General features: G+C 39.3%; 1 protein-coding gene across 9 annotated transcripts in view; it reads left to right on the top strand.

The window, feature by feature from the left end:
- Positions 1-16,816: 16,816 nt before the first annotated feature.
- The window catches only part of magi1b (membrane associated guanylate kinase, WW and PDZ domain containing 1b), a 158,602-nt gene continuing 147,832 nt past the window's right edge, over positions 16,817-27,586 (top strand). For all 9 annotated transcript variants that reach the window (XM_053483963.1, XM_053483960.1, XM_053483962.1 and 6 more), the window contains exon 1: positions 16,817-17,127. In XM_053483963.1, the coding sequence (XP_053339938.1) occupies positions 16,830-17,127 (298 nt within the window). In that variant the 5' untranslated portion in view covers positions 16,817-16,829. The remainder of the gene's footprint in view (positions 17,128-27,586) is intronic.

Here is a 27,586-nt window from a genome sequence, read left to right as displayed (position 1 = left end):
CCTTAATACTTTACTGGTTTACCAAGTTATTTGCTTGCAAGATTTTGCTACCCCAACACACCTTAGGAGAATATTTGCACTACAAGTTAAAGACAAAACAGGCTACTGAAATTGCTTAGGGAGTGACTAATGGACACAATTCTGGGCTTTGTTAGTATTCCAGTATTTCACATCCAGACCTCCCAGTCTAGACTGATCACCCGTGTCCATGTACCAAAAGGGTAAACCAGTTATTCACTGTTCTGCAGTCGTTATAAGGTGGGGTTTTTTTTTCCACAGCTGAGAGCTGAGAGTTTCCACAGGTGAGCTCAGTTCCCCAGATGTTTAAAGTGACCCTGACCAGAAGAACGCATTTAAAGAACGTCTCACACACACCCGCACAAGCAACCTGCCACGATCAATACACACCTGTGTCTTTATATGTGAAACCAAAGAAGGGAAATTAAAATGTTGGTCATCAAGAAACAAAAGAAAAAAGAAGTGAAATATCACCTTGGTACCAATAGATGGAGACATTGTTTTAAAAAAAAAGAATAAAAAAATGTATGTTTGGACAAAAGGAATAGACGCTCTATAGTGTGTGCTGGTGTTTATTAGATTATATTAGGCTTTTTTAGATTCTAGAATACATTTCAGCCTTTACGTTATTAAGTGGTCCCTGTGACACACACACACACACACACACACACTATGGGCAATTTGGGAACACCAATCAGCATGTCTTTAGACTGTGAAATAAAACCAAAGTACCTGGAGGGGAAAAAATCGAATCGAAAAGCTGGAATCGAACCCAGACCCTAAAGGTGCAAGGCGATAGTGTTAACCACTAAACCACCATGCCACCTGATAATAATTTAACATTACAATTTTAAATTGTCATACTTCTCACAATTTGCACTTAATTTTTTTTATGATGTTCCTGTGCAATTTAAATTTCTACTTTAAATTTATTTATTTCATGACTTAGTTTACATTTTTTATCTTTAATTTAATTGTATTTTCTAGCGTAAATTTCTCTATTATAGGGCACGGATAGTGGTATAAGCATTTCACTGCATGTCATAATGCATATGGTTGTGTATGTGACCATTCAGAATTTGACTTGCACATTTAACATAATTTTAGTTTGGTGATATTTGTATGGTACTTTTACCCTTGGACTTTTTCACAAAGTGACTTTTTATAAACATAAATTCAAGATAAAAAATTCAACTTTTATTAGTGTTTTAAAAATGTTTATCCCTGATGAGCAAGCTGGTGACAAGGACAAAGTCCCAGACATTAGAGGAAGAAAACACAAGAGGAACCAGACTCAGAATGGAACCTATTCTCATTTGAATGGTGAGACTATAAATAAGTCCCATCCATTATGCCATAAGATAAAATGTGTAACTATGTAACAGGAAATGAGTTTGTTGAATTGTTAAAACTGTCTATATTCATGCGTTTTAAGTGGAACCTGTAATGGGAACTATAATGAGAAGCTTAAAAACCTGCTCTGGATGAGTTTTTATTATTTTTATTAGGGGGTAAACAGATAGTGACCGGGGGTATGAAGGGTCATTCACGATGAAGAACAGGTCCAAATTATTCTCTGAGCTGCTTTGTAGGGACTTTTTGTCTTCAGCTGTATAGATGCTATCCCAAACAGTGATAGCATAAGCGACACATGCTCTCTATTCCACAGCGCTGGACAAAAAGGGGATCTTTGCTGTGTTTGTGCTTCCCAGTAAAGATCCATCATCAGAAATTTTACTGCCATGATATTTTAAGGAAGAGGCTCCCTCTCCATAGGCTTTCTTTTAATTGGAAAGCAAAGTGGCTGTTTTGAATTTCCTGCCGCCTCCTGTAGTGTTCGGTTTACATTATAATAGCGCCGGTTGTTTAGGCCGGATCAATGAGCACATTTGTCTCATAATTGTTTTAAATAAGCCCCAAAATAGCCATGTCGTTTGCACGTGTTAAGACAGTAGTGCTATCAGAGGAATCATGAGTGTATATGGTGTATAGGAGCGGGCTGAGGACACAACCCTGTGGAGCACGGACTGATAGAGAGAGTGAAGCACGAAAAGATGCAAATAATAAGTCCAGAATCCACATACAGGCCAACACTCGGGGTTGAAGGCAATGATTTAGTCTTTATTTTTAAGTGACCTTGGCCTACGTGTTTATTCGATCTAGATGAGTTACTATTGTGTAACGTAAATTGCATGTAACATTTCAATGTCGTCCTCTGTAGATCTGTAGGAGGTCATGATGAACCAAAATATCTGACAGGAAAGAGATAAAACCACATATATTTAAAAAAAAAATCTTGCACATGACCAGTTGGAGGTGGTTTCCACTTGCTGTGTATGGAAAAATAATTTTAAAAAATCCTGAAACACCAGTGTTATTGGAAAGCCAATGATATAAGTTTCTTTGATGATGCTCGGTGTACAGTTTAATATACTGTACAATGCCGTCATAAATTTCTTCATGCTTCCTGAAGCATAGAGCATGATACAGTACTGTGTATCACGTGCCACATAAACATATGGTGGATATTTAGCGATGGAGATGTTTATCCTCACGCACAAGCAAGGAAAAAAAAAACAGAAAAACGCTGGAGATGTACAGTATAAGTGAATTTACTTTCACTGCATCATGAAAACTGAGATAAAATCTACTACTCAGGGCTGGGAGTCCAAAGCCAGCTCTTTAATCGTAATTGAATATGATGCAGAGACGTTCCATAATTCCCTACAAACCATAAAACTGAGTGAGGAAGATTTAAACCCCAGCCACTGTCGTATTCTAGAATATAATCAACTAGTGATAAAACACTCGGGTATGTGCTGTTATAGGAAAACAATCAATGAGCAAAGCTAAAGTTCCCACTGTATAATAAAACACTTCTGACACGTCCTGTCAGAGGTGTTTTATTCCTCCCACACAACAGCAATTTATATTTAATATAATATATATATATATATATATATATATATATATATATATATATATATATATATATATATATATATAGTCACTTGTGGAATAATGTTGTGGAATGTCTGTATGATAAGTTCATATGTTATGGGATAACAACAGAAACACAGACTACGTTTCCTTTACAGATTCTCTTTTTTGTCTCAAACAAAACTGCAAGTCTGAGCTGTACGTCCTTGTGTATGTTGTTACTATAGAAACAATATACTGTCATAAGTGAGTGCATGAATATGCATAACTTCCAATTTGCACCTGTAACTAGTGTCAGAGCTGGTGTATCAGAGCAGGATAGAGACTTTTACAGAGAGAGAGAGAAAATCTCTTTTGCTTGCCATGGAGATTTAACCAAAAAGAAAATACTCAATATAAAAAGAAGCTCCACCGCCATTAGAAAACCATCTGTTAGTTCTGTAATACTCTTGCATGCTCCTCCTATCTTTGTTTCCTTGAGCTCTTCCTTATTATTTACATGGCAATACTTCCTGTGGTTTGCCGGATGTCTATTATCCCTTTTCCACCAAAGTGAACCAGGTCCTAGTTCACGTCTGGTGCTAGTGCCGGTTCAAGGGTGAACCTCCTAAGTACTTGGTTACTAAGTACTGTATACATCATTGTAAATTATACATAGCATAAAAAGTTGTATGTTAAAGAAATGTGAAATGTTTTTATTATCTCACAAGTTGTGCAAGTTCTCCCACTTAAAAAAATGAGAGAGACCTGTAATTTTCATCATAGGTATACAGTATATACTGTATATATATATAGTTAAGAGACAAAATAAGAAAAAAAAAAATCCAGAAAATCATATTGTAGGATTTTTAAAGAATTTATTTGCAAATATGGTGGAAAATAATTATTTGGTCAATAACAAAATTTTATCTCAATACTTTGTTATATACCCTTTGTTGGCAATGACAGAGGTCAAATGTTTTTCTGTAAGGTTTTCAGACACTGTTGCTGGTATTTTGGTCCATTCCTTCATGCAGATCTCCTCTAGAGCAGTGATGTTTTGGGGCTGTCGCTGGGAAACACGGACTTTCAATTCCCTCCAAAGATTTTCTATGGGGTTGAGATCTGGAGACTGGCTAGGCCACTCCAAGACCTTGTAATGCTTCTTCCGAAGCCACTCCTTCATTGCCCGGGTGGTGTGTTTTGGATCGTTGTCATGCTGAAAGACCCAGCCACGTTTCATCTTTAATACCCTTGCTGCTGGAAGGAGGTTTTCACTCCAAATCTCACGCTACATGGCCCCATTCATTCTTTCCTTCACACGGATCAGTCGTCCTGGTCCCTTTGCAGAAAAACAGCCCCAAAGCATGATGTTTCCACCCCCATGCTTCACAGGTGGTATTGTGTTCTTTGGACGCAACTCAGCATTCTTTCTCCTCCAAACAAGTTCTATTTTGGTTTCATCTGACCATGTGACATTCTCCCAATCCTCTTCTGGATCGTCCAAATGCTCTCTAGCAAACTTCAGACGGGCCTGGACATGTACTGGCTTAAGCAGGGTGACACGTCTGACACTGCAGGATTTGAGTCCCTGGCGGCGCAGTGTGTTACTGATGGTAGCCTTTGTTACTTTGGTCCCAGCTCTCTGCAGGTCATTCAGTAGGTCCCCCCCCCCATGTGGTTTTGGGATTTTTGCTCACAGTTCACCCCAAGGGGTGAGATCTTTCGTGGAGCCTTGTATGTCTTCCATTTTCTGATGGAAGATGGAAATGCTCCCACAGTTGATTTCTTCACACCAAGCTGCTTACCTGTTGCAGATTCAGTCTTCCCAGCCAAGTGCAGGTCTACAGTTTTGTTTCTGGTGTCCTTTGACAGCTCTTTGGTCTTGGCCATAGTGGAGTTTGGAGTGTGACTGTTTGAGGTTGTGGACAGGGGTCTTTTATACTGATAACAGATGCCATTAATACAGGTAACAAGTAGAGGACAGAGGACCCTCTTAAAGAAGAAGTTACAGATCTGTGAGAGACAGAAATCTTGTTAGTTTGTAGAAGACCAAATACTTATTTTCCACCATAATTTGCAAATAAATTCTTTAAAAATCCCACAATTTGATTTTCTGGATTTTTTTAAAAAATTCTGATTGGCTAAACACTGTTAGATGGTCATACATAGAGAGTTTTTCTATTTCATTTCATGACAAATTTTACATAATACACAGCATTATTAATCTGAAGGGGATGGTGAGGGGGATAGTGGTTTTACAGAGGTGATTGTTTTTGACAAGGGGAATGCCATCCCCCCACATCCCCCCCTCAAGTGACAAAGTTACCAGAATAACTAATATTCTCCAGCAAGCTCAGTAAAACCTAACAGCTGTTTTACCCATAGTACTGTGGAAACTATAAAAAACTGGTCTGTCTTGTACTATATCTATATTTTTCTTTATAGCCATGCATATATTCTCCTGTAATGTAAGTTATTTATGGAACTATTGAATGATTCTGTACATAATTATGCAGACATGACAAACATATATAACAAAATTGGTACAGCATATAATATGGTGCCTAAGACTTTTGCACAGTACTGTATCTCCAGAAGACCACCAGAAGATATCGATATCAGGTGCACATAGGTAAAAAGGTGCTTTGTGAAATCGGTTATAAAATCTATATCCGTTTAAAAATGTTGTTGGAATTTTTAAAAAAATAACTAGTTTTTTTTTTCAACATAAAGCCTATTTAATCTCGTTTGTTTAGGGCGTGTAGTTATTCAGTTATACGCTGTATGATACAGTATGTCTCAACTTTCCCAGCAATCCTAGCAAAAATGCTATCTGCAATGCTAGCGGAAAAGGAATGCTAATCAACATGACTTTAATTCTTCAACATGGTTTTGCGAGCAGTTCTCCTGGCTTCATCACTACTGCAAAGTATTTAAGTCCAAATTTTTTTTAAAGATGGCGGCCAAAGACTTTTAGTTAGTCGTGAGGCTAAACGGCGCGGTTGTTCAGCGCCTGACATAAATGATTCTTCATTCTAGCCCAGCGCAGTGTTGGTGCTACCATGGAACCAGTTTTTATGTCTGAGGGTCGGTGCTGTGGCTGTCTGAGTACAAGGAACTGGTTGGCAATCGGGCACCGTCTCCGTCCTAGCTCCAGAACCACGTTGGTGGAAAAGGGGTGTATAGGACTCACTGGATCCTAAACACTTACAGTAAATGATTGCATGCCATCTTTCTCTACTCTTCTATACTGCATGTTTTTGAGGAAGTGTACTGTATGTCTGTGACAGGAACCTGGCCTAGTAATGCTTCCTCCAGAGAAAGAAAAGATACAAAAAATAACACAAGCCACAACTGAATAAAAAACAGGAGTGCACACTTCTCTGGTCAAAAACAGAGCCGAACTTCCGCAGCCCACACATCGACTGGTTTGGTTGCGTGCCGACATTCTCTGACTTTCCCGGTATGTGTGTTTGTGTGTGTGTGTGTGTGTGTGTGTGTGGTGAGGAGAATTAAGGGAGTGTTTGAAAACAAAGTAAAAGACTGTGATTTCTAGACCACCATGAATGCCCTTAAAAACGATCCATTCAATCTTTCCTCCTGATAAATGGATCCAAGTTACGTGTGCGCTTTTTTGCTACATGAATCGCTTTGATCTTCAGGAGGAAGGAGGAGGAGGAGTGGGGGGGCGTCTTGTTCAAAACAAAATGTCAACTCTGACCCTGACAGGAGTTCACTGTCCCTGAGGTGAGACGTTTCGAGGAGCCTGGTCTGATGAGCGATACTGATTTAGGAAACAAGATTCAGACTTAAGAAGGAGAAAACACACGAAAAAAGAAAGGTTTCATTTCATCTCTCAGATCAAAGCACTCCGTCACATCAGAGTTTATTGAAAACATACAGTAGAGATGAAAAATAATAATACAAAGAATTTATTTGCTTATTCATGAGTGATCAAAAGGAAAAAGGATGATAATATTAAACACGCTCTTTCTCTTTCTCTTCCCTGTCCTGTAACGCAGCTATTGCGCTCGACGTCTCCGGACCTGTTTTAAATTATTCCGTTTCCTGGCAAGCGTTCGGGTTTGAAATTCTATATGTTGAGGAAATACCCAGAGCTGAACTACAGAACAATCCACACGCCACTTCACTCTGGCACCATGCTCCTTCTCTCTCTCTCTCTCTCTCTCTCTCTCTCTCTCTTTTGGTCTCTGTCTCTCTCTGTAATTCTGCTCATTTTTTCTTTTGCTACATTTTTCTCTTTTGCTTTGTTGTTTTCTCTCTAACCCTCCTTCTCAAGCCCGTGGCTGTGGATCTGGACCGGCTCCAGCACTGCACTCTGCATTATTGTGCATCTCCACTTGAGATTCACACCAGAGGGAATCCCCCAGGGCCACTTTAACACTTACAATAGACATTAGCATAAACCCAAGTGCTAGCGTATGCTGGCTAATCCTCGGCCTGCGTATTAGCATGAGTAATAAGCTCTGACTTTAATGAACGTTCAGTGAAGGAATCTGACATTTTCGAGATTTCGAGAGCTCATTTGCATTTGGCCACGCCCACAAAAGTCCCAGGCTTCTCTGTGAAAGTTATTTTGGTTCAAAACACACTAACTCACTCATTCACTTATCGTTGTCTAGACCACTTTCTCCAGGGTCGCGGGGAGACCTGGACCCTATCCCAGGAGACTTTGGGCATGAGGCGGGTTACATCCCGGATGGGGTGGCAGTCTATAACAGAGCACACACACACATATTTATTCCAACACTACAGGTAACACCTCTCCTGTATGGGAGAAAACCAAAGTACCTGGAGGAAACCCACCAAGCCTGGGAAGAACATACACACAAACACAAGGTGGGAATCGAACCCCTGACCCTGGAGGTGCAAGGCCACCCTGCTTACCGAGACCAGACACACCCTGCAGTGTGCAAGTATCTTGCAGCCAGAAATCCCTTGTGACCTCCATTGATGCCAACACATTGCATCTTGAGACATACCAGATCGGTCACCTACTTCTGTATTTTAAAACAGGGGGAAATGTGTACACCATCCACACCCACATCAAGCCGACAAATCTCAAGTTCTTTGTTCTCTTTCTCTCCTCTGAGCTCCACAGACCCACAGTTAAAGCAGGATCCACCTACAGCCGGTTTAGAGCCTGATCCTGGTCTCAGACTGTTCTCAGATCTGATCTACAAACCATTCACAAACATTTCACTACGCACCAGAGCAACATCTCGACCTGTATTCGTAAAGTTTTTTTTCTTTCACATATCAAAGCTGATCCTGAACCCGAACCTATGCACTTTTTAACGACTCGGCTTTCATCCTCCCAACATTTGTATCTCATTATATCCGCCTTTCCTCGTTCCTGACTGTCTTTTCTGTATATAAAGTGAGCGAGAGATATGATTTCACTTCCCACGGCAAGATCTGAGGCTTCATGTGTGCTACATATGCTCGGTGTTTATCTTTCTAATATCCTGCAAGGATTTGGCATTGGACGTTAAAGTGAGGGAGCAGCTAAGATGTGTGATCTGCAGGCTACTCGCTGGAGACCGTCAGTGCTGGACTTGGATCAGAGATCATATTACTACTTTATGTTCGATTAGATTACCGTTGGCTCAGATGAAGGATACATGCATATCATGTTTTTACATGCTGTTTTAAAGCAGCCCAGTCCTAAAGGACTGATATGCGCACTAAAAAAATCCATCATCATCACTGGTTCTGACATTCTTTGGCATTGTACTGCAGATCATACCTTAAGACCATATGGTTTTCCCCAAAAATAAAACTAAAATGTCTAAAAGAAGAATAGAAGAATGAAAAATTTCCAATAATCTAGAAACCACATAGATTATACAAAATTTGAATTTGATTTGATTTGATTTGAATTTGAATTTGAATTTGAAATTATAATTCATTTTATTTATTATAATATAATTTTATTCATACATTTATTTACTTATCATCTATACCGCTTTATCCTGTGTACAGGGTCGCAGGGAGCCTGGAGCCTATCCCAGGAGACAAGGGGCAAGAGGCGGGGTACATCCTGGACAGGGTGCCAATCCATCACAGGGCACACACACACACACACACACACACACAGCTGGACACACTCATTTACACACTACGGGCAATTTTGGAAATTCCAATTAACCTAATTTTCATGTCTTCGGACTGTGGAAGGAAACCGGAGTACCCGGAGGAAACCCACCAAGCACGGGAAGACCATGCAACTCCATATACACAGACCCTGAGGCGAGACTCGAACCTGGCCTTTTTTAACATGGCCAACATTAGCTGGTTAGCTAGATAACTACCTCTCAAATTAGCTAGCGATCAACCTACAACTAAGCGAGTTTGTTTTTGTCACAAAAGACTTTAATTTATGAGTTTGGATTTAAAAAGGCATACAGTGTTTACAAATCTGACAGAATATAACATTGTATAACAGTCACTTGGATGACAGGGTTCGCCGTGTCATAGCTCCAGGGTCACGATCTTTAGCCTGCGTTACTGCCTGAGGAAATTTCATATTCAAGGTTCATCAACCAAACTAAATTTTTTTATAGTTTTTCTAATCACTCTAAAATTTACATTTAGTTAAATTTAATTGATGTTTCCCAAAAAGTATTATTGTTGGTCCATGTACTGTAAGTACTGAAAAATTCTTCTTATTGAGTATTTAGCTGTCTGTAGGCCTTTAAAAAATTTTTTTTCACAAAAAGAATCTGTCTAGTGAAAGGAGCGTATTAATTAAAAATGAAATAAATTTATGAATTTAAATGATTAAATTTGTGCTCGTTCAAAGGTACAGTAACAAAGGGCTTACCTGCAACATAGGACAGAACAGAAACACACACACAAAAAAAACATTATTATAAGCATAGGCCAAATTATTATTGACATCAGCCCAGAGTTTTACAACTGTGTGTGTTTATATAAAAGTCATCATTTTGACACTTTATCTCTCATGGCAATCAATTGTACAAGATTAAAGGACATTTCTTGCTCTTTAACGTCTTTAACAATGGTCTGCCTTTCATTGCTTCCTGTGTAGTCTTTATGGAATCAAGTGTTTCTGATTATAGAAACCCGAGATGTTCAATTTAAATAATTGGCTCAAAGGTCAATCTCTGAAGATTTTCAGATGAGAAGATAATATGACTTGGATACCCCGGTTTCAAAAATGCATATATATTATTATACAGTATATATATATATTCTCCAAAGTAAAACAACCTCATGGAAATGTTTAGTACAACATCAAACATGATAGAGCTCAAACTGTCCTTACTTAGATGTGTGTGTGTGTGTGTGTGTGTGTGTGTGTGTGTGTGTGTGTGTGTGTGTGTGTGCGTGCGTGTGTGCACTAAAGAGATGTCGATGCAACATAGACAACACGGTCGTAGGGTTCCCATGTGCACCGGTCTTCATCTCTTCGGTCTGAGAAGCTCAAGACAGACCAAAGGAGTCGATAAAAAGAATAAAAAAATTAGCAAAAGTTTAAATCTTTTATGAAAAGTCATATGTGTGTGTGTGTGTGTGTGTGTGTGTGTATGTGTATGTATTTGTGCAACTGCAGTTTGGTTTAAATGTTCCAATAATTATGTGATCCTATGCATACAGTATATAAAACTAAAATCTGGAATTGTCCTGCACCTGCACACAATCTAATCTAGTTGTTATGCAGTACACAATATATAAACAATAATGAGATTTTTTGTTGTTGTACAGCATCAAGGCCCTTTAACTACTTACAGTAATATACAGAAGGAATTTACATACACTTCAGTAATAACACTCTGCGCACTCACCCCAGTTAGATATATTACACTTATAAAAAAAAAAGTGGGAAATGTTCACATTCGCGTGGATGAATAATCAATAATATATTAAACTTCATAATCTTTAGAATCCTTCTCTCCATATCCGTCAGGTCGAGTTACGTTTGATAGTGTCATAATTTTATAACGTTGTAGATTATTCATGCATGGTATATATTTTTTGCATTCTTGCTGTCTCAGATTGTGATGTTTCACTTTGATTTTTTAAAAATAAATAGCATCTACTTTATCTATTTGTATTCGCAGTCTATTTTGCATCAGTGTGTAGAGTTATTAATTATGCACAAAATGAGAAAATATATATACTTTATATATTTATGTACTTATAGCACTGGCATCTTGCACCTTCTGGGTCCAGGTTCGATTCCCGCCTCTGGGTCCGTATGCATTGAGTTCTCCCTTGGTGGGTTTTCTCCAGGTACTCCGGTTTCCTCCCACAGTCCACAGACATGCAGATTAGGCTAATCGGCGTACCCAAATTGCCCATAGTGTGTGAATGAGTGTGTGAATGTTGACTGGAGGTCCTACCACTATTGGGAGTAAATACAGTGGTTACCATTGGCCTCCACAGACCCTAGTTGGAATACAGAGGTTGATACATTAATGGAACTTGCAATCTACAGTAGAAGCATGTGGAACATTTTTTTATTAAGCAGAATTGATAGTGTTTCAGGGTGTGATGGGTTCCTGGGTGCATGGAGTTTGCATGTTCTCCCCGTGTTTCAAAAAGAACTCAGATTTCCTTCCACAGACCAAAGACATGCACCTTAGGCAACCTGGCATTCGGAAACTACCCGTAGTGTGTGAATTAATTGGCACCCTGTCCAGGGTGTATCCAGCTCTGTGCCTGAAGCCTGCTGGGATCATCTCCAGGCTTCCTGTAACCCTGTACGCTGGAGAAATGGTATATGAATATAATATTTTACCATTTTGTTTCAGTGTTCAACTCAAAGGTCAGGTGATGTATTAAAAAACAGGTCTGGGCAAAGAGCAAAAATGAGGTCAGATCCATTCGTCTATTTTCCATACATGCAGAAAAACACACACTACAGGCAATTTAGAAGCACAAATCATCCATCTGCGTTGCATGTCTTTGGAGAAAACCCAACATCAAACACACACAAGCACACATATACATGTTCTCAGACGTGTTTTTAGACGTGTTTCAGTCTTGATCGTTGACCCTTTTGGTCTTCACTGGATCTCGGCAAATCTTGGCAGCCGTACACAGCTCTTCTTTGGATCTTCAACATTTAACACTGCAGACTGAACTTTTTCCAACAAGAACATAACCTTATTCTCCTTCTGTAGATGATAATACACTAGCTTTTCACTTCTGATTAATTAGCAATTACTCAAATGGCTTCTCAGATGTGCTGAGACGACACGTCGGCTAGAATGAACGCCGTTCTGGCTTGGTTTAATCTTTTCTTGCAGATCATGACTTAAATATTAGTGCATCGTGATTCAGGGACTAAGTAGGGAGGGAAACGCTTAAAGAGCTGAAGAATGACTTTAATCGTTTATTTTTAAAAAGAACAAGTGTCCTTGGTAGATTATTATTAGAGAGACAAGGAGTATTTTTGTGTATTTCTGTCTTATGATCCTGATCAGGATAAAGTGATGTACAGAATGTCTGTAGATTTCTCTCTGAATTATTCCTTGAGCATTGAACGATCCTTTGTGCTTTTACTCTGATTTCGTAGCTGATTAGCATAAAATCAATAGCAAAATCTTTGTGTGTGTGTGTGTGTTTATTCAGCTATAGCGGAAGGATCAGCAGGCTTGATCTGTGTTTCTCGAGGCTGCTTGATCATCACATGCTTTCCCCCTTCCATCTCTTTCAGGATGCAAATCAGGTTAGATGGGTTACATCATTGCTGATCGCAGAGCCCAGATGTGGAGGCCTGGCAGGACGTGCCCGCTCTGTGCCATTATTGTCTCTGCTGGGAAAAAGCACATGGGTTAATGCTTATAAAGCATGTTAGGCATATTGTTTTTTGTTTTATAAGGAGCACAAAAAATATAAAACACAACACAGAGAAACTCTCTCCTTTACACACACACACACAGTTTAATATGCATGAAGACGACCACGGTGAGGAAAATGAGAACAATCGCTAATTTCTGATGGTGTTGTTGGTGAATATTTGACTTGCAAATAATCTCATGATTAAAGTGTTATTGTGCGAGCGATAATGACGCAGCTGACGGGGATGAATTAGCACGGCGCACAGAGATAGTCGTTACAGTACATGTGCTTTCCTGTAATGTTTTACCAGCGAATGTGAAATTACAGAAATAGACAAGGAGGTCATGATTCATCTGTGAAAAGAAAAAATCTTATTAAAAAAAAAAAACGATAGATCTATCATAATTTATATTCGCATTAAAGGATCACATTAAAAACAAGACAAATGCTAACCCTAGAGGAAACTAGCAGGAATGGGTAGAAATGGAAATCCCCTCGTGGGTGTGATTTAATTGGAAAACAGTCAACTAGATGATGGTGTGATTAAGCAACGTTAATGGTTCCACCCTGATGTTGATTATTTTCCAAGATAAACGTTTGTGTTTAATTTCTCTTATACAACAGCAATGCTAATTCTTTCCTGTCAATGATGACACATGTTTATTTATATATAAAAAAGAACAACAATTAAGATTTTTTATTTAATTAGAGTCTCATTAAAAAAATTATTTACATTCAAAAATCTAATTAGTCCCGGGTCTGATTTACATTATAGGATAATTGTTTTCTTCTTTGTTCCTTTAATCTGTCCTGTTAACGATAACCAAAAAAAAAAAACTTTCCGAAAAATGTAAAAGTAATAGGGATAAGTTAGGGAAAGGCCAACTGATACGAGATTATAACAATTCCTTACGATTCCATTTGTACTGCAATTCCGTTAATATCATTAATTTATGAAGATCTTGATTTGATGTTACACTATTTTAAATTGTCTTACAATTCTTAAACGCAGGTAATAATTTGCTTCTACCACATGTGAGTGTGAATAGTTTAGCCACCTATAGGAGTTTACATTAGCTTAAAGCTGACATTATATACTGTATGTTGCTTGTTATGGATGTATTGAAGCACCACCTGTCCATGCTTCTCAGGCCCCTGTGGAGCCACACGTGTGACATGAACAGAAAAAAAACTATGAGATTTCATTGAAATCTGACATTACAATACCAATCAATAATCAATTATTTATCAATAATGACTTTTTTTTTTATCAAAAAGAAATAAAACAGAAGTTTCTCATGTGTACCTGTGGAACAAGACTTGGTTTTGGTCCCAGCCCTAGAAACATCAGTATGATGTCATTGATTGGCCCTGCTCCTGCGTGGAGAACCTGTCAGACTGGAACGCAAATGTGCAGAAGGACTGGAGTTAGTGGAAATCCTAAAGAACAGAAAGGACAATCTGGTTGAACCTGAGTGACGAGAGCATTGTGTGAAATGCTCACTTTTAGTCTGCATTCCTCTGTGGACGGCTGAAACTGGTTCTGTGGGTAGTACGGCACAGGGTTTGGTATTATAGACCAAATGCAGGAAAGTTATGGTATTAATGGTATTAGTTCTATCAATTGTTTGCACTGGACATTTTTTCCCTAAATTATTTCAGGTTATGGAACTAAAGAAGTTCGAGCTGTGTTTTAATTGTTGTTATTAATAAAATGTATTAAACATATGTACAAAGATATTTATAGAATTTATGGATAATATTAAATAATCATAATATTTACAGTACTTATATTTCTGATTTATTATTATTATTATTATTATTATTATTATTATTATTATTATTTTAAGTTAAAGTATTTTAATTAATTAAATTGTATTCACTTTTTGTTTTTTTTATCCCACAAACTCTAGGATGCATTATGTATATTATTAATATCTAAATAATTTCTGTCATTTGTGTCGCAACATTAATAATGATATATTGATTAGTCCAAGGAGTTTTAACTGAAAACACTGGTATAAACTTTTTTCCCATTTTACTGGTAGTGTTTAGAGCTTTATTTTGGAACCAATCGCCCTTAGTCTAAGCTCTTTAAATGTTAGTGGGAACGTCAGTCATTAACTTCACAAGACAGCAAACAAACATGCCAGAAAATGGAGATGAAAAAATTAAAAAGAGATAAAACATCATCTTCATCATAATCATCATCATCATCATCATCATCATCATCACTGTCTTTACTTCTAAATACTTTTATCTTGCATTATCTATATTAATAAAAGTTTTGCTTATACATTGGTCAGAACTCACTCTTATAAAGATATCTTTCCATGTTATACATTGCAGGACCAGAAACCAACTCAGAATTTTTTTTGTCTGTATGCATCTGTCTGTTTGTCCATCAGAATTTGCCACAGCATCACACAAAACTGACTGGACAGAATTTCATGGAACTTTGCCAGTACTAAGGAAGTTTTGGCAGGAAGTTTTGACAGCATATCTCGCATGCGACAAACTGTGGGCGCGTCTTAAATCGACCGCTGGACAGAATTTACTAAAACTTTCGCAGTGCTTAGATATCTGCCTGAAGTTTAACCTGCACCATAAGTGAAATCAGAATGTTGAGTAAAAGCGATGTTATAACCAGTTATGTGCTGTATTTATTTATCTGCGTTAAAATAAGCAACTAATAATAAGCCACCTGCACCAATAGATATTAATTAGAAAAGCTAAACTGAATATTTTTTACTGGGATTAGTTCATATTTTCACATTGGCTGAAATAACAGCGCTGAAGTGGTATAAGTGAATTTTAACTCGAGTCATTTTAAGACCAAACTTAATTTTTTTTTTTTTAATTATCTGATCTTTATCTAACTTTTTCCATTTCTCATTTGTGATTCACTTTCTAATTACCGAACAGGGAGTGTATTTGGCTGACGATGAAAGAAGTACAACTTAGACGCCCTGAAAATGTTGTAAGGTAATCTAGATCAACACATAAGTAATATATAAAGACATGTTATTCTCTTTTTGGGGTATTTTCTCTAATGTTTACAACAAAATAAATTCAATGGTGAAGAGAGGGGAAAATAAAACATTGCTGCTGTAAGAGACAGTGAGGTATAAGATTACCAAATCATTTCCACCTGACTGTGTCCCTAATACTGTCCCTCATGAAGTGTGTGGTGGCTCCCAGGGGCCACAACCTCGAGTGTATTAATAAGTTAGACAGAGAGTTGAGACATGTTCGTGGCCAATTTCGACAATAATATCACTGATTGCATTAAAGCTGATCAGCTCATTTTTAGCTTGAACCTTATAAAAGGTCCTAGCGCCCTCAATATCACACTCATTGTTTCATCAAACAGAGGGCGCTAGGACCGCACGATTGAAGTGCTCTCTCTCCACGCGCCTTCTGTTCTTTCTCAGGACGCGTCTACAGGAGGAAGCAATGCGCATGCGCATGCGCGGCCGCTCCGCAACTACAAGCCGGTGAGCGCGCTCGCGCTCGCGCACACACGCGCACGCTCACAGTAAACAGAGACGCTCGCGGAGCGTAAAGTCACGAAAACACACCGAGGGACGCGGAGCTGCTGGACCGGACTGTACCTGCCTACAGGAGCTGGGAGTCGGCTTAGGACATCCGGGAGGAGTAAAACAAACAAACAAACAAAAACTGGAAGCAAATAAACAGACACGAAAATAACTTGTGGAATAAAATAAACGCGGTGCGCGCGAGCCGTCTCGATGGTAACCGTGGTCGGAGCGGAAGATGCGGAGTAAATAAATTACAGCGGGTGTAAACTGAAAGCAGCTGGAGAATTTTATTTCAGTTCAGGATGGCTTGAGGATTTATTATACTTAAAAAAACATTATTATTATTATTAATTCTAATTTGTTTTTTATTATTATTATTTTCCTTATAAAAGGGAAGCGCGCGCGCTGATGTTGGGGAGAGCGGCAAAAAAACTTTGAAACCACCGGTTTGTGCGCGCGCGAGTGAAGATTTAAGCTCTCGGACCCGTCTGTCTCTCGCTCGTCTCTCTCATCATGTCCAAAGCGGTGCCGAAAAAGAGCCACTGGAGCGCGAGGGTGAGCGAGTGCGCGGTGCGGCGGGACGCGACCGCGCGCGTGCCCCTGCAGGGCGGAGCGGAGGACGGCGAGTTCGTGTACGTGGGCCGCGTGGATCACGTCCTCAGCTCCGTCAGCTACGAGCGCGGCTCTCTGACCGAGGGAGACCTGGTGCTCGAGGTGGACGCGCTGCCCGTGTCCGGATTACCGCTGTACGACGTCCTGAGCGCCGTGAGGAGCCCCGCCGGACCCGTCACACTCAAAACCGTGCGCCCAGGTACACACCGGCAGAGCGGAAACTCACTGCACTGTTTGTGTTTATGTTGTAATTAACAACAACAACAAAAAAAGTTTGTTTTTCTTACACACCTTCTGTTCACTCTTACTGATGATGACAAAAAGTTCCTAGAACCAATGCAGAGTGACAACTCTTAAAGTTCCAGATCGCAACCCTTATCACTTACACCTGTAAAGGTCCTACATACTGGTCATTTTATTATTAAAAGTATTTGGCCAAATAGCAGCGTGGTGGTGTAGTGGTTAGCACCGTAGCCTTGCACCTCCAGGGTATCGGTTCGATTCCCGTCTGTGTGCCTGGAGTTTGCATGTTTTCCTCCTGCTTGGTGGGTTTCATCCAACAGTCCAATGACATGCACTTGTGTTCCCAAATTGCCCATAGTGTATGAATAATTGTGTGTGCGTGTGTCCTACGATGAACTGGTGCCCCATCCAGGGCGTACGCCGCCTCGTGCTGTCAGTCTCCTGAGGTCTCAGTGACCTTGTACACAGGATAAAGCGGTCTAGATGATGAGTTAGTGAATATTTATCCAAATACATATACAGTAAGTTCCCAACATACAAACAGGTTCTGTTGCAAGAGCTCATTCGTAAGTTCAACACACATCGACTAGGTACTAGTGTGCTAACACAAACGTCTATACACAATATAAAACTAACATGTTCATTACAAGAAGTATGCTGTTCATTAGAATCGTATCGACAGTTGAATGATTCATGTTAAAAAAACAAACAATGTCTACCAACTTTTCACCTAGCTTCATTCTCTCAATTATTTTTACTTTTATCTCCATCGTTATTGCTTGGTGCTTCAGAACAGTACCAGCTTCTTCAGTTTTACGCTTGCGTCCGGACATCCTGGAATGCATATTGCCGAAATGTGATGTTCCACATTGGGCATATGATCTAATTTCCACGATAGAAAATGCACAAATGCTTAATTGTATGTTAGAAATTTTGTAATTTTAATGCTCTTATATAGTGGATTTCTGCACGTCAATATGGACTTGGAGCTATAACAGCTTCCACTCTTTTTGGAAGACTGTCCATCCACAAGAGTTTGGAGTGTTTCTGTGGAAATTCGTGTTCATTCATTCTGTGGAGCATTTATAAGGTCAGGCACTGATGTTGGACGAGAAGGCCTGGCTTGCAATCTCCATTCCAGTTCATCCCAAAGGTGTTAGATGGGGTTGAGGTCAGGGCTCTGTGTTCGGGCCGGTCAAGTTCTTCCCCACCGAAACTCATCAAACCGTCTTTATAGTCCTTGCTGAAATAGAAAAGGGCCTTGCCCAAACTTTTGCCACCAAGATGAAAGCATAGCATTGTCCAAGATGTCTTGGTATGCTGCAGCATGAAGATTCCCATTCACTGCGGATAAGGGGCCTGATTGATTGAAACATGTGAATTCAATAATTAACAGGTTTGCTTAAATACTTAGTCCATATAGTGTACCACTAGGAAGGTTTTGCTTAGGACACTTTATAACCTATAAGAATTAAAACAGATAATAAGCATGTGCTTCGTGTGACACTCTTCCAAACAAGAAACATGTTGCATATATTGTCTAGACACCATGAGGAAAGGTCATGTGGTCTGATGAATCCAGAGTGCTAGGCGCGCCAGGGTAAGGAGGGAAGCGCATGAAGCGATCATGCATAGTGGCCACTGTACAAGCCTCTGGAAGCAGTTGCTCTGGTTTAGGCTCAGAAAATAAAATATGTGGCAAAAAAGTCAGCTGAGGCAAAAAAAAAGTCAGCCGACAACCTACATGTACTGATTGACCAGGTTATCATTATCATCTATGGAGTTTTTTTTTCATTGTAAGCTTTTTAGATTTAGTATTTCAAATATGACTTTACACAGAACTCGTACAGGTTCTCCCAGGCAGCCAGCTGTAGAATCCCTATTGTTTATACTGTAGATTGTCCCTTTTATCACCTACACCCAAAACGCTCTTCTTTGAACACCTTATAAATAGGAAACGACTATATAGAACCCATCAGGCCTGTCATAAAAGCATGACTAAATAACTATTTAAAAAGAATCTAGATTGGGTACCTAAAATTACTTTTATTTGGAGTCATTCAGATGACACTTTACATAGAATCTTTACCAGATGAAAGGTTGGACCATCTGTGGATTTTGTGACCTTCACCTTAACGGGTCCTACCTGAATCGTTTCAGATAGGAAAATAAACGGCCAAAATGATCTCTGAAGAACCCATAAGAGTCCTAGATTGAGCCTTTGCACTATGCACGGTTAAAAGTTTTTACGTGAATCCTGTCACATAGGAGAACAGTTTATACTGCATAAACCTATAAATGTCACAGCTGAGCAACGCGTTGCGGTTCTATGTTTATAGTTTCCCCTAGGGTTGCACCTTGCACCTACTGCAAGTCTAGGAAAACAGTTTTCCTCGAAACCATGAGACGTCTCCAAGAGCAACAAGTGAAGGACCCCCTAAGGGTTCTACATTGACCGTAGTATCGACTACACCTAACTTTAATGCTTATAGTTGGAACTTTTTTTCCCAACATTTTAAAGAGAACCCAACTAGGAGGACTAAATCTAAGGGTTCTCGATTTAGTGCCGACTCTCAGTCTCCGGCTCCCTGTTTAGCCGTAAATCATATCTGCAGGCCGGCTCGTCAGTGTCCCAGCTGTAAATCTTAGATGGAGCAAGCACAGAGTGTGTATTGTGTCGGGTTTTTCTCGCTGATGCACGCTGACGGCTCCCTCCAGACTTCTCTCTCTCGTCACATGGTTTAAGTTATGGAGCGGGCTCGAGGTTGAGGCGCCCCGCCCGTTCGTTCTCGTTTTACCACACGGCTTCAGACAATGTCAGGAACCGAGCCAGTCCACTTCAAGCGCACGAAGCACTGCTGGCAGTTTGTTCCAACTCTCTCTCTCTTTTTCAGTCTCTTTCCATTTCTGTCCCAGAGCCACAAAACCCGGTGTTTAGTTCCACTTTTCTTCAGCGTGCCTGGAAAATTCCGGCTCCTAATGGAGAAAATGTGCTTGGCAAAACAAGTCCGTTTATTGTCTTATCTTTGGACAAACACTTGTTATTGAATTGTTGCAGAAATCTCCGTCCGGAAAACACTAAAATCTAAATCGAATCATTTGCGATGTGTTTAGCCGTTCTGGTTTGTTGTGTGCTCAGTGAGGTTTAATCTGATTTCCAAGACGTTTAAAAAAAAAGAATCTCATGTCGGTGATGTCGTCGCCTATGTCCAGTGTCCTCCTAAACTGTTTAACCAAACCTTCACAGAACTTTGCATTAGGAAGCAAGGATAAGCTCTAACTATTTTTTTTCTTTTATACCTTCTCTTTTTTCCTGAACAGCATTAAAAAATATGTATCACGTTCTTTCTCTCTGTACAGGTGACACACGACCTCCTTGAAGGACTTGCATCTGTTTTTGATTTGAAATTAAACAGAGAAATAGTGAAGATATTCCGTGTAAAGACCCAGGGTGCTATGCAGCTGTACAACAAAGTTATGCTGTGTTTGTACAGTAATGTAATTTCTCGCCGCCGACTAGTAAAAGTCACACCTGATCGAACACGAAATTTCAACTCGGCGGGGGGGGAGGGGTAGTTTTCTGCATCACCAGTTTCTTCCTTGTTTGCTAAGTGATGTCAGATCAGCATGGCCGCTCACACTGTGCATACTATTGGTTAATCTTTTTCTAAGTTTATAGCAACATTGGCCTTTAGTGTAGTTAAGGTACAGAGCTTAAATCTCTAACTTTAACCTCACTGAACACTGGGGTCATCACTCATAAACGTGAACAACATTAATTAGCTGGGTTAAGTTCCGCTTTCGTTAAGGTGCCCTTTTTTTTCATCCTCACTTCATACGTTGAACATCCCGAGGTCCGAAATGACATCATCACAAAGCAGCACTTAAACAAAGCGTGATGCAACACTGGAAATTCATGACACAATAATTTTTTTTATTATGTGAAGTCATGTAATTATGTAACTGTAAGCTGATGATAAAGACATGAATTCATCACACACAGCAGAATAATAGGAATAATGTGAAGTGACCCTGGCTGTATCTTCTGTACTCAAGAAATTAAACACGGCCTTCATATCGGCTGCTCGGTCCAGCATCGGCCGCAGTGCAGAGACCTGACGCACCTATTAATCTTTATCGATTTTCCATTCCGCTGACGGGTTTCCTTTTTGAATCCTCTGCTTAATGAAGTCATAAAAACAAGTTAGAAGGATATATTCTGTTTCTGTTGACAAAACAACTTTCTCAGAGTCATCAATTTTAAACCCGGGCAGCAACTGTGATTCGCCGCAGCACTCGGCTACAGACGCGGCAGGAATGCTCTCCGTGTCATAACCGCTTGACCCTCGAACTCCTTCGCCTGCCGTCTTTGTAGCGAGCGATTTCGGCGTTACGGATACGGCGGCCGGCTCCAATTGACTTGCAAACGACCTTGTGGCCTCATGAGCTTTGAATCAGGCGGACAGTTTGCATGTGCGGTCATGTGACCTTTCAGGGAAAACGTATCCAAATATTTAAAAGGATATTGCAGCAGAGTATCAGATTTATGACAAGATGTTGGTTATAGAAGTATTATGATGAGATTGTTCAGCATGGTGCGTGGTATTTTTCAGAGTGTTTAAAAACTTGTACGTTGTATCATTTTATATATTTTTTAAAAATATACATTTTTATACAGGCTTTTATTTTTTTTTAAATCTATTGCAAAAGTTTTATATTTTTACATAACTTTTTTATATATTTTATTCCTACTGTATATAACTTCTCAAAAAATCTCATTCTTATATAATTTTTTAAATATATTCTCATTCTTTATAACTTTTTTGCATTTAGTATTATTCCTATATAACTTTTTAAAAAATATATTTTTATTCTTGTATACCTTTTTATATATTCTCATCGATATATAACTTGTTTATATATTCTCATTCTTTATAACTTTTTTATATTTAATATTATTTTTATATAACTTTTGAAATTTTTTTATTCTTATATTACTTTTTTATATATTCTTATTCTTATATACATTTTTTCGAGCTTGAAACAGCTTGCAGTGATCACTTATAAAACAATTTAAATGAAGAAAAAGTAGTAGAAAAAGCTAAATGTAGACTTAAGTGATAAATTTTTTATAAACATCCACAGATTTTCTTGAAATGCTGACATTAGTGTAAGTAATTTCAGTTTATAAAAAAAAAAATTGTAAGTTTAAAACAGGTATTAGGGTATTAAGGGTGTTTATTGTCCTCACAAACTCTCTACAGGATTCCTGTCTCCATGTCTCGGTCTAAAATCACATTAGGGCTTATCCTTTGATCCTGCTCCCTCATACAGATCCCATCTCACCGCCGCGCTCTTAACCCGAGCCATCTGACTGGAGACGGGCCGAATTTTGGACGCTGGATTTGCTCCTGTTTAATGAGCAGAACAGCAAGAAGTGCAGTTTTGAGACTTGGGTGGGGGACACCGTGAGGGGTCGGAGTCACATTCGATTGCTTTAAGCCATCGTGCTTTTAAATTGAGTTGAAACACTGATTTGGTCAGACGGCGTTTCTTCATTTTCTTTTACAGCTGATCTGACTGTTTTGCTACCAGGCAAAACACAGGTTTATATTTATATATAATATATAAATATTATATTATATTTATAGAAGCCAAGATGGAGCTAATATAACTTTTAAGTTTTCTGACACAGTCTTAATAACTTCTGTAAAGATAAAAGAAAAATAGTTAGTGATGAAATGGGTGTTTATAGTCAGTATAACTTGTTTAGCAAACGTTACGCAACATTAACGTAACCGTAAGCGGACAAAAACTAAATAAAGTCATTCTATTATTGGCATAAAGGCTATACAGGAGGAATAACACATTTCAGGGCATGCTGTTATAGAAAAATAAATAACCTGGCAGTGGTAACGGGTATACCACTTTATCACGACACGCCCCCTCTTGATTTATTTTCCTATAACAGCCTCTTTATGTGCTTTATTTTATACGGATCGGGGTTTAACGATGCACACAGAGGCTTAAGATTTAGTAGAATGTGATCTAGTGAGACCGACACCATAAACCGACCCACAGGTGTTTTTTTTCTTTGGTTTTTTTTCCGCCTTGGATGAAAGTGGCTGTTTTTCTGTGGAAATGGTTCTCAAGGGTTCCTGAAGAAATATCTCCAAACGCCTATTATGTTTTTTTTTTTTTTCCTTCTTCTTGAATTTTATCAGTAGGTTGCCGCTCAGAATCGCCATGAGCCACGTATTAAAGCTGGAATTATAATTACAGCGAGTTTCCTTTCAGCACCTGCGTTTAATCAGCAGAGGACCGAACCCTACCCTGGTTTCTATTGCGGCGGAATCGCCGAGAGCAAGAAAACCTACCCAGTGGTTCCCTGATCTCAGTGGGATTAACCCAGTGGGTGTCATGTTTGCTCCAATTAAAAATGACTCGTTTAAATACTGTGCAGTGTGTGTTTGTACCGGCTGCTAAGCTGTTAAGGTTTTGTTCTATGCCATGATCCGACAGAGTCACATCCGGGATCCTGATTTGTACTGGGATGTAAAGATCACCACGGATTACATAAACTCCTCCTCGTATCCCAATTCCACCTGTTCGGCTCGTTTCCTTCACGTTCCGGTCGTCACGTAAGGTCATATCAGAGATCTGTTATCATATGGAACTACAGATAAAGAACGGTAGACGTTACTCCAGTCCTTACGCTGCAACGTTGGTAGGCTAGTTAGTGTGTCTAGACAGCTAAAACTGAGAGCTGTAGAGTTTTTTTTTTTTTTTTTTTTTTTAAATGCTTCCTAGTAGTAAGATGGTAAATAGTTTCTGGGTTATTTTTAGAGCATGTCAGTGATGTTTACTAAAAATATTAGAGCTAGACTAGTTGTACCTTTTTCTTGGAACTAGAAGAACCTGGTCCTGATGGATGAAATGAGTTTTTCCAGAGAAAATGAATGATTAAAAGGCATTTTAGCTAATCTGGTAAAACAGAGATAAAGCTTGCTGATACACGTGGATGTTAGGGTGGGATCAAGAATGAGTTCATCAGAGGGACAACCCATATTCGATGTTTTGGAGATAAAGACAGAGAGGCCAGATTGAGGTGGTTTGGACATTTTCAGAGGAGAGATGGTGAATATATCGGTAGAAGGATGCTGAGGTTGGAACTGCCAGGCAGGAGGTCTAGAGGAAGACCAGAGAGGAGATTTATGGATGCAGTGAGAGAGGACATGAAGTTAGTTGGTGTGAGAGAAGAGGATGCAGAGGATAGGGTTAGGGTTCGCTGTGGCGACCCCTGAAAGGGAACAGCCGAAAGACAAAGAAGAAGAAGAAGATACATGGGGATGTTGTTTGTTTGTTTGTTTGTTTGTTTGTTTGTTTGTTTGTTTCCTGATATTGTTACGCCTGACAAAAGATTAACAACTTTCTTGGGTTGGGGATTAATGTTGGGGTTTGGATTAAAGTTGGGGATTAGGATTTGTGTTGGTGTTGGTGCTAGAGGTTGGTGTTGGTGTTAGTGGGTTGAGGTTGGGGTTAGCACTAGGTTTAGGGTTAGGGGTTTGGGTTGTGGTTAGGTTTCTTGTTTTGTTTTTTTTAACACTGAAGATAACTGAACTGAAGATAACTAGAAGATAACTGAAGATAACTAGACATTACCCACTCTTAAAAGAAAGCATTAAAAGTACCTGAGACATGGGGGTAGAAATAAAATGCTCTGTTTTAAGAGTAGGTAATGTCTAGTTTAGGGCTGTAGCGATTGAGTCTTTTAGTGATCGAGTATTCTACCAAAAATTTAAATAATCTCAACAGACTTCGCAACAGAATGCTCCCTTAAATCAATACACAGCGAACTGTTTGCGTCTCCTTCCGCTTTGTGGGTGACGTAAGCGTTTCTTCTTCATCGGTGTTATTTGGCGGTTTTCATCCGGAAGCGCGCTGTCTCACGCCAAACAAATAATTGCGCAAAAACATAACGCAAGCTTTTAAAATTAATTAAAGGAAGCTTTGAGGCAGAAGATTTTCCCAAACAATACTTTTTTGTAATCAAGTTACTCGAAGAATCGTTTCAGCCCTAGTCTAGTTATCTTAGTAAGCATTGTGTTCTAAAACAAAAAAAACCCAAAATGAGCAACCTAACCAACCACTAACCCAAACCCCTAACCCCAACCCTAGACCCTAATCGTAGTCCTAACCTCAACCCCTAACACCAGCACTACCACCAACCCCTAAACAGTGAAGAGTACACTCAGTCTTAAGAATTTAGTAAGAAAGCAAGTATCTCTGTATGTTGATTGATTTAAAGCTGATGCCTTACATAAAGTAAACGCTGAATTATTTATTTGCTGCATTATTATTAACAATGCAGCCATTTTGACACGACGTCACCTGCTGAATTTGGAGGAACTCCGGGTTTAGGAGACCACACGAGTTCCTGAGTAAGAATTCTCCATTCAGGAAACGTTTTATTTGTTTGTTTTTTTTCTTCCCCTAGTCGGAGGTTGAAAATTACAAGTCTTGCAAGCACTTGTACACAAACGACTGACGACTGAAATCTAAAACCTGCAATATAAACCCGGTTACTTCTCTTCTTCCCTTTGTGTCCCTCTCTTTTTAGTACACATGCTTGTCCTTCTTTTGATAAACGGAAACATTAGTCTCAGCCTTGGAGCGTGTGTTTATCTTTGCTTTGTGTTTACACTGACGTCTTAGCAAACGGGTTGTTGAGAAGCTGAGGGGTTGTCCTTGACTAGCCGTGCCACTTTAACGTTACTGCGGCTCCAGTTAACGAGGCCAGGACCTGCTCCTGCGACGTCGAGTACAGCGAAGAGCAAACGGTCAACGCGTTTGTCCACGCTGACAGCTTTGAAAGATTTTGTCTTTGGTTCATTGGCGCTAACGAGTTTCCTCTATTTGTTTCGTCAAACCTCGCTTTGTTTTGATAACACAGTGTGATTAATTATCAGGCCACTAGGTCAAACTGTCCCTTTCCCAAACACGTGTCTTTTTTTTTTATCTCACGTTTCACGTCATGAACACACAACACATCCAAATTCTGACACTTTTCTCCTGGTGTATTCTACTTTCTCTTTTCTCTTCTGCTAACGAAGCATTCGCATGCTTGTTTCGATGAACGGTGTCCAAGTCCTGTCTGAAATGCTCAGAGGGTTTAAAAGCAGACTGCTGAATAATAGAGCGCGCCTGCAGATCTTTTCCAGACCCGCTAATGGAAAGGGAAAGGATACAAGCACAAGATGTCTTCACTTATGTAGGATCCAGATCTGGGATTTGCTAGGAGTCATACCCCACACACACACACACACACACACACACACACACACACACACACACACACACACACACACACAGACAGACGCTCTAGAAATTAGTATTCACCCAGGTCATGTCCTGAATTGGGAATCGGTTCCTTTAAAATTGATTCCTGAAACATTCCCAGGTCTTGTCATATAGGAAAAATAAGACATTTTATGTTGAGTTTCCTTTCGAGCTCTGTCGCACCATCAAGTCCTTGATTATTTTTCCATACCTGCACACCAACAGGTGTTTTATTCCCTGCGTATAAAGTGCCTCAGCTTTACAGCCAGCTAGACAGCTTTTGCACAAGACACAAACTTTATTTTTGGGATTGTCTTTTTATTTTTTTAATTTATCTCTTTGCTGATGATTGACACAAAGGATGATTAGTGGCTTCAGGAAAGATGTCAGAGATATAAAATACGGTTCAGCAAGAGTTTAAAAACACAAATATCTTAGACTTTCCTTGCTAGAGAACTGTTTTAGTCACGACCTCTGAAACCGGAGACAGAAGCTGCAGTTGGCTGAAACACACACATGCTGTGACTCGGCTGTAAAAAGTGAAATACGATTTGTCCAACACATAAAGTATGTATGTAGTCTGTGCTTTTTATATATATGTTTACTGAGACACAACTATAATCTGTACAGTGTGTGAGGGAGGTCACAGGAATGAAGGAGGGGAACGTATTTAGGCAATAGTTAGATACACACATTGTTCTGTTTAGTAAGAGACTAACTTTTGTCTAGCCGTCTGTAATTTATGCAGCCATATCTGTCTGTCTGTCTCTATTTATCTGTCTTGTCTGTCTCTATCTATGTGTGTGTGTGTGTGTGTGTGTGTGTCTGTCTGTCTGTCTCTATCTGTCTGTTTATCCATCTGTCTTTGTCTTTCTTTATTTGTCTGTCTGTGTCTATCTATCTGTCTGTCTGTCTGTCTGCTTCTATCTATCTATCTGTCTGTCTGTATCTATCTGTCTGTCTGTCTGTCTGTCTGCCTCTATCTATCTATCTATCTATCTATCTATCTATCTATCTATCTGTCTGTCTGTCTTTGTCTGTCTCTATATGTCTGTATTTTTTTTATGTATCTGTTT

Source organism: Clarias gariepinus, chromosome 23, assembly GCF_024256425.1.
Source record: "Clarias gariepinus isolate MV-2021 ecotype Netherlands chromosome 23, CGAR_prim_01v2, whole genome shotgun sequence".
NCBI classification, from domain to species: Eukaryota; Metazoa; Chordata; class Actinopteri; order Siluriformes; family Clariidae; genus Clarias; species Clarias gariepinus.
Note: the sequence above shows the minus strand (reverse complement) of the source record. Positions and strands in the feature narration are given on the sequence as shown.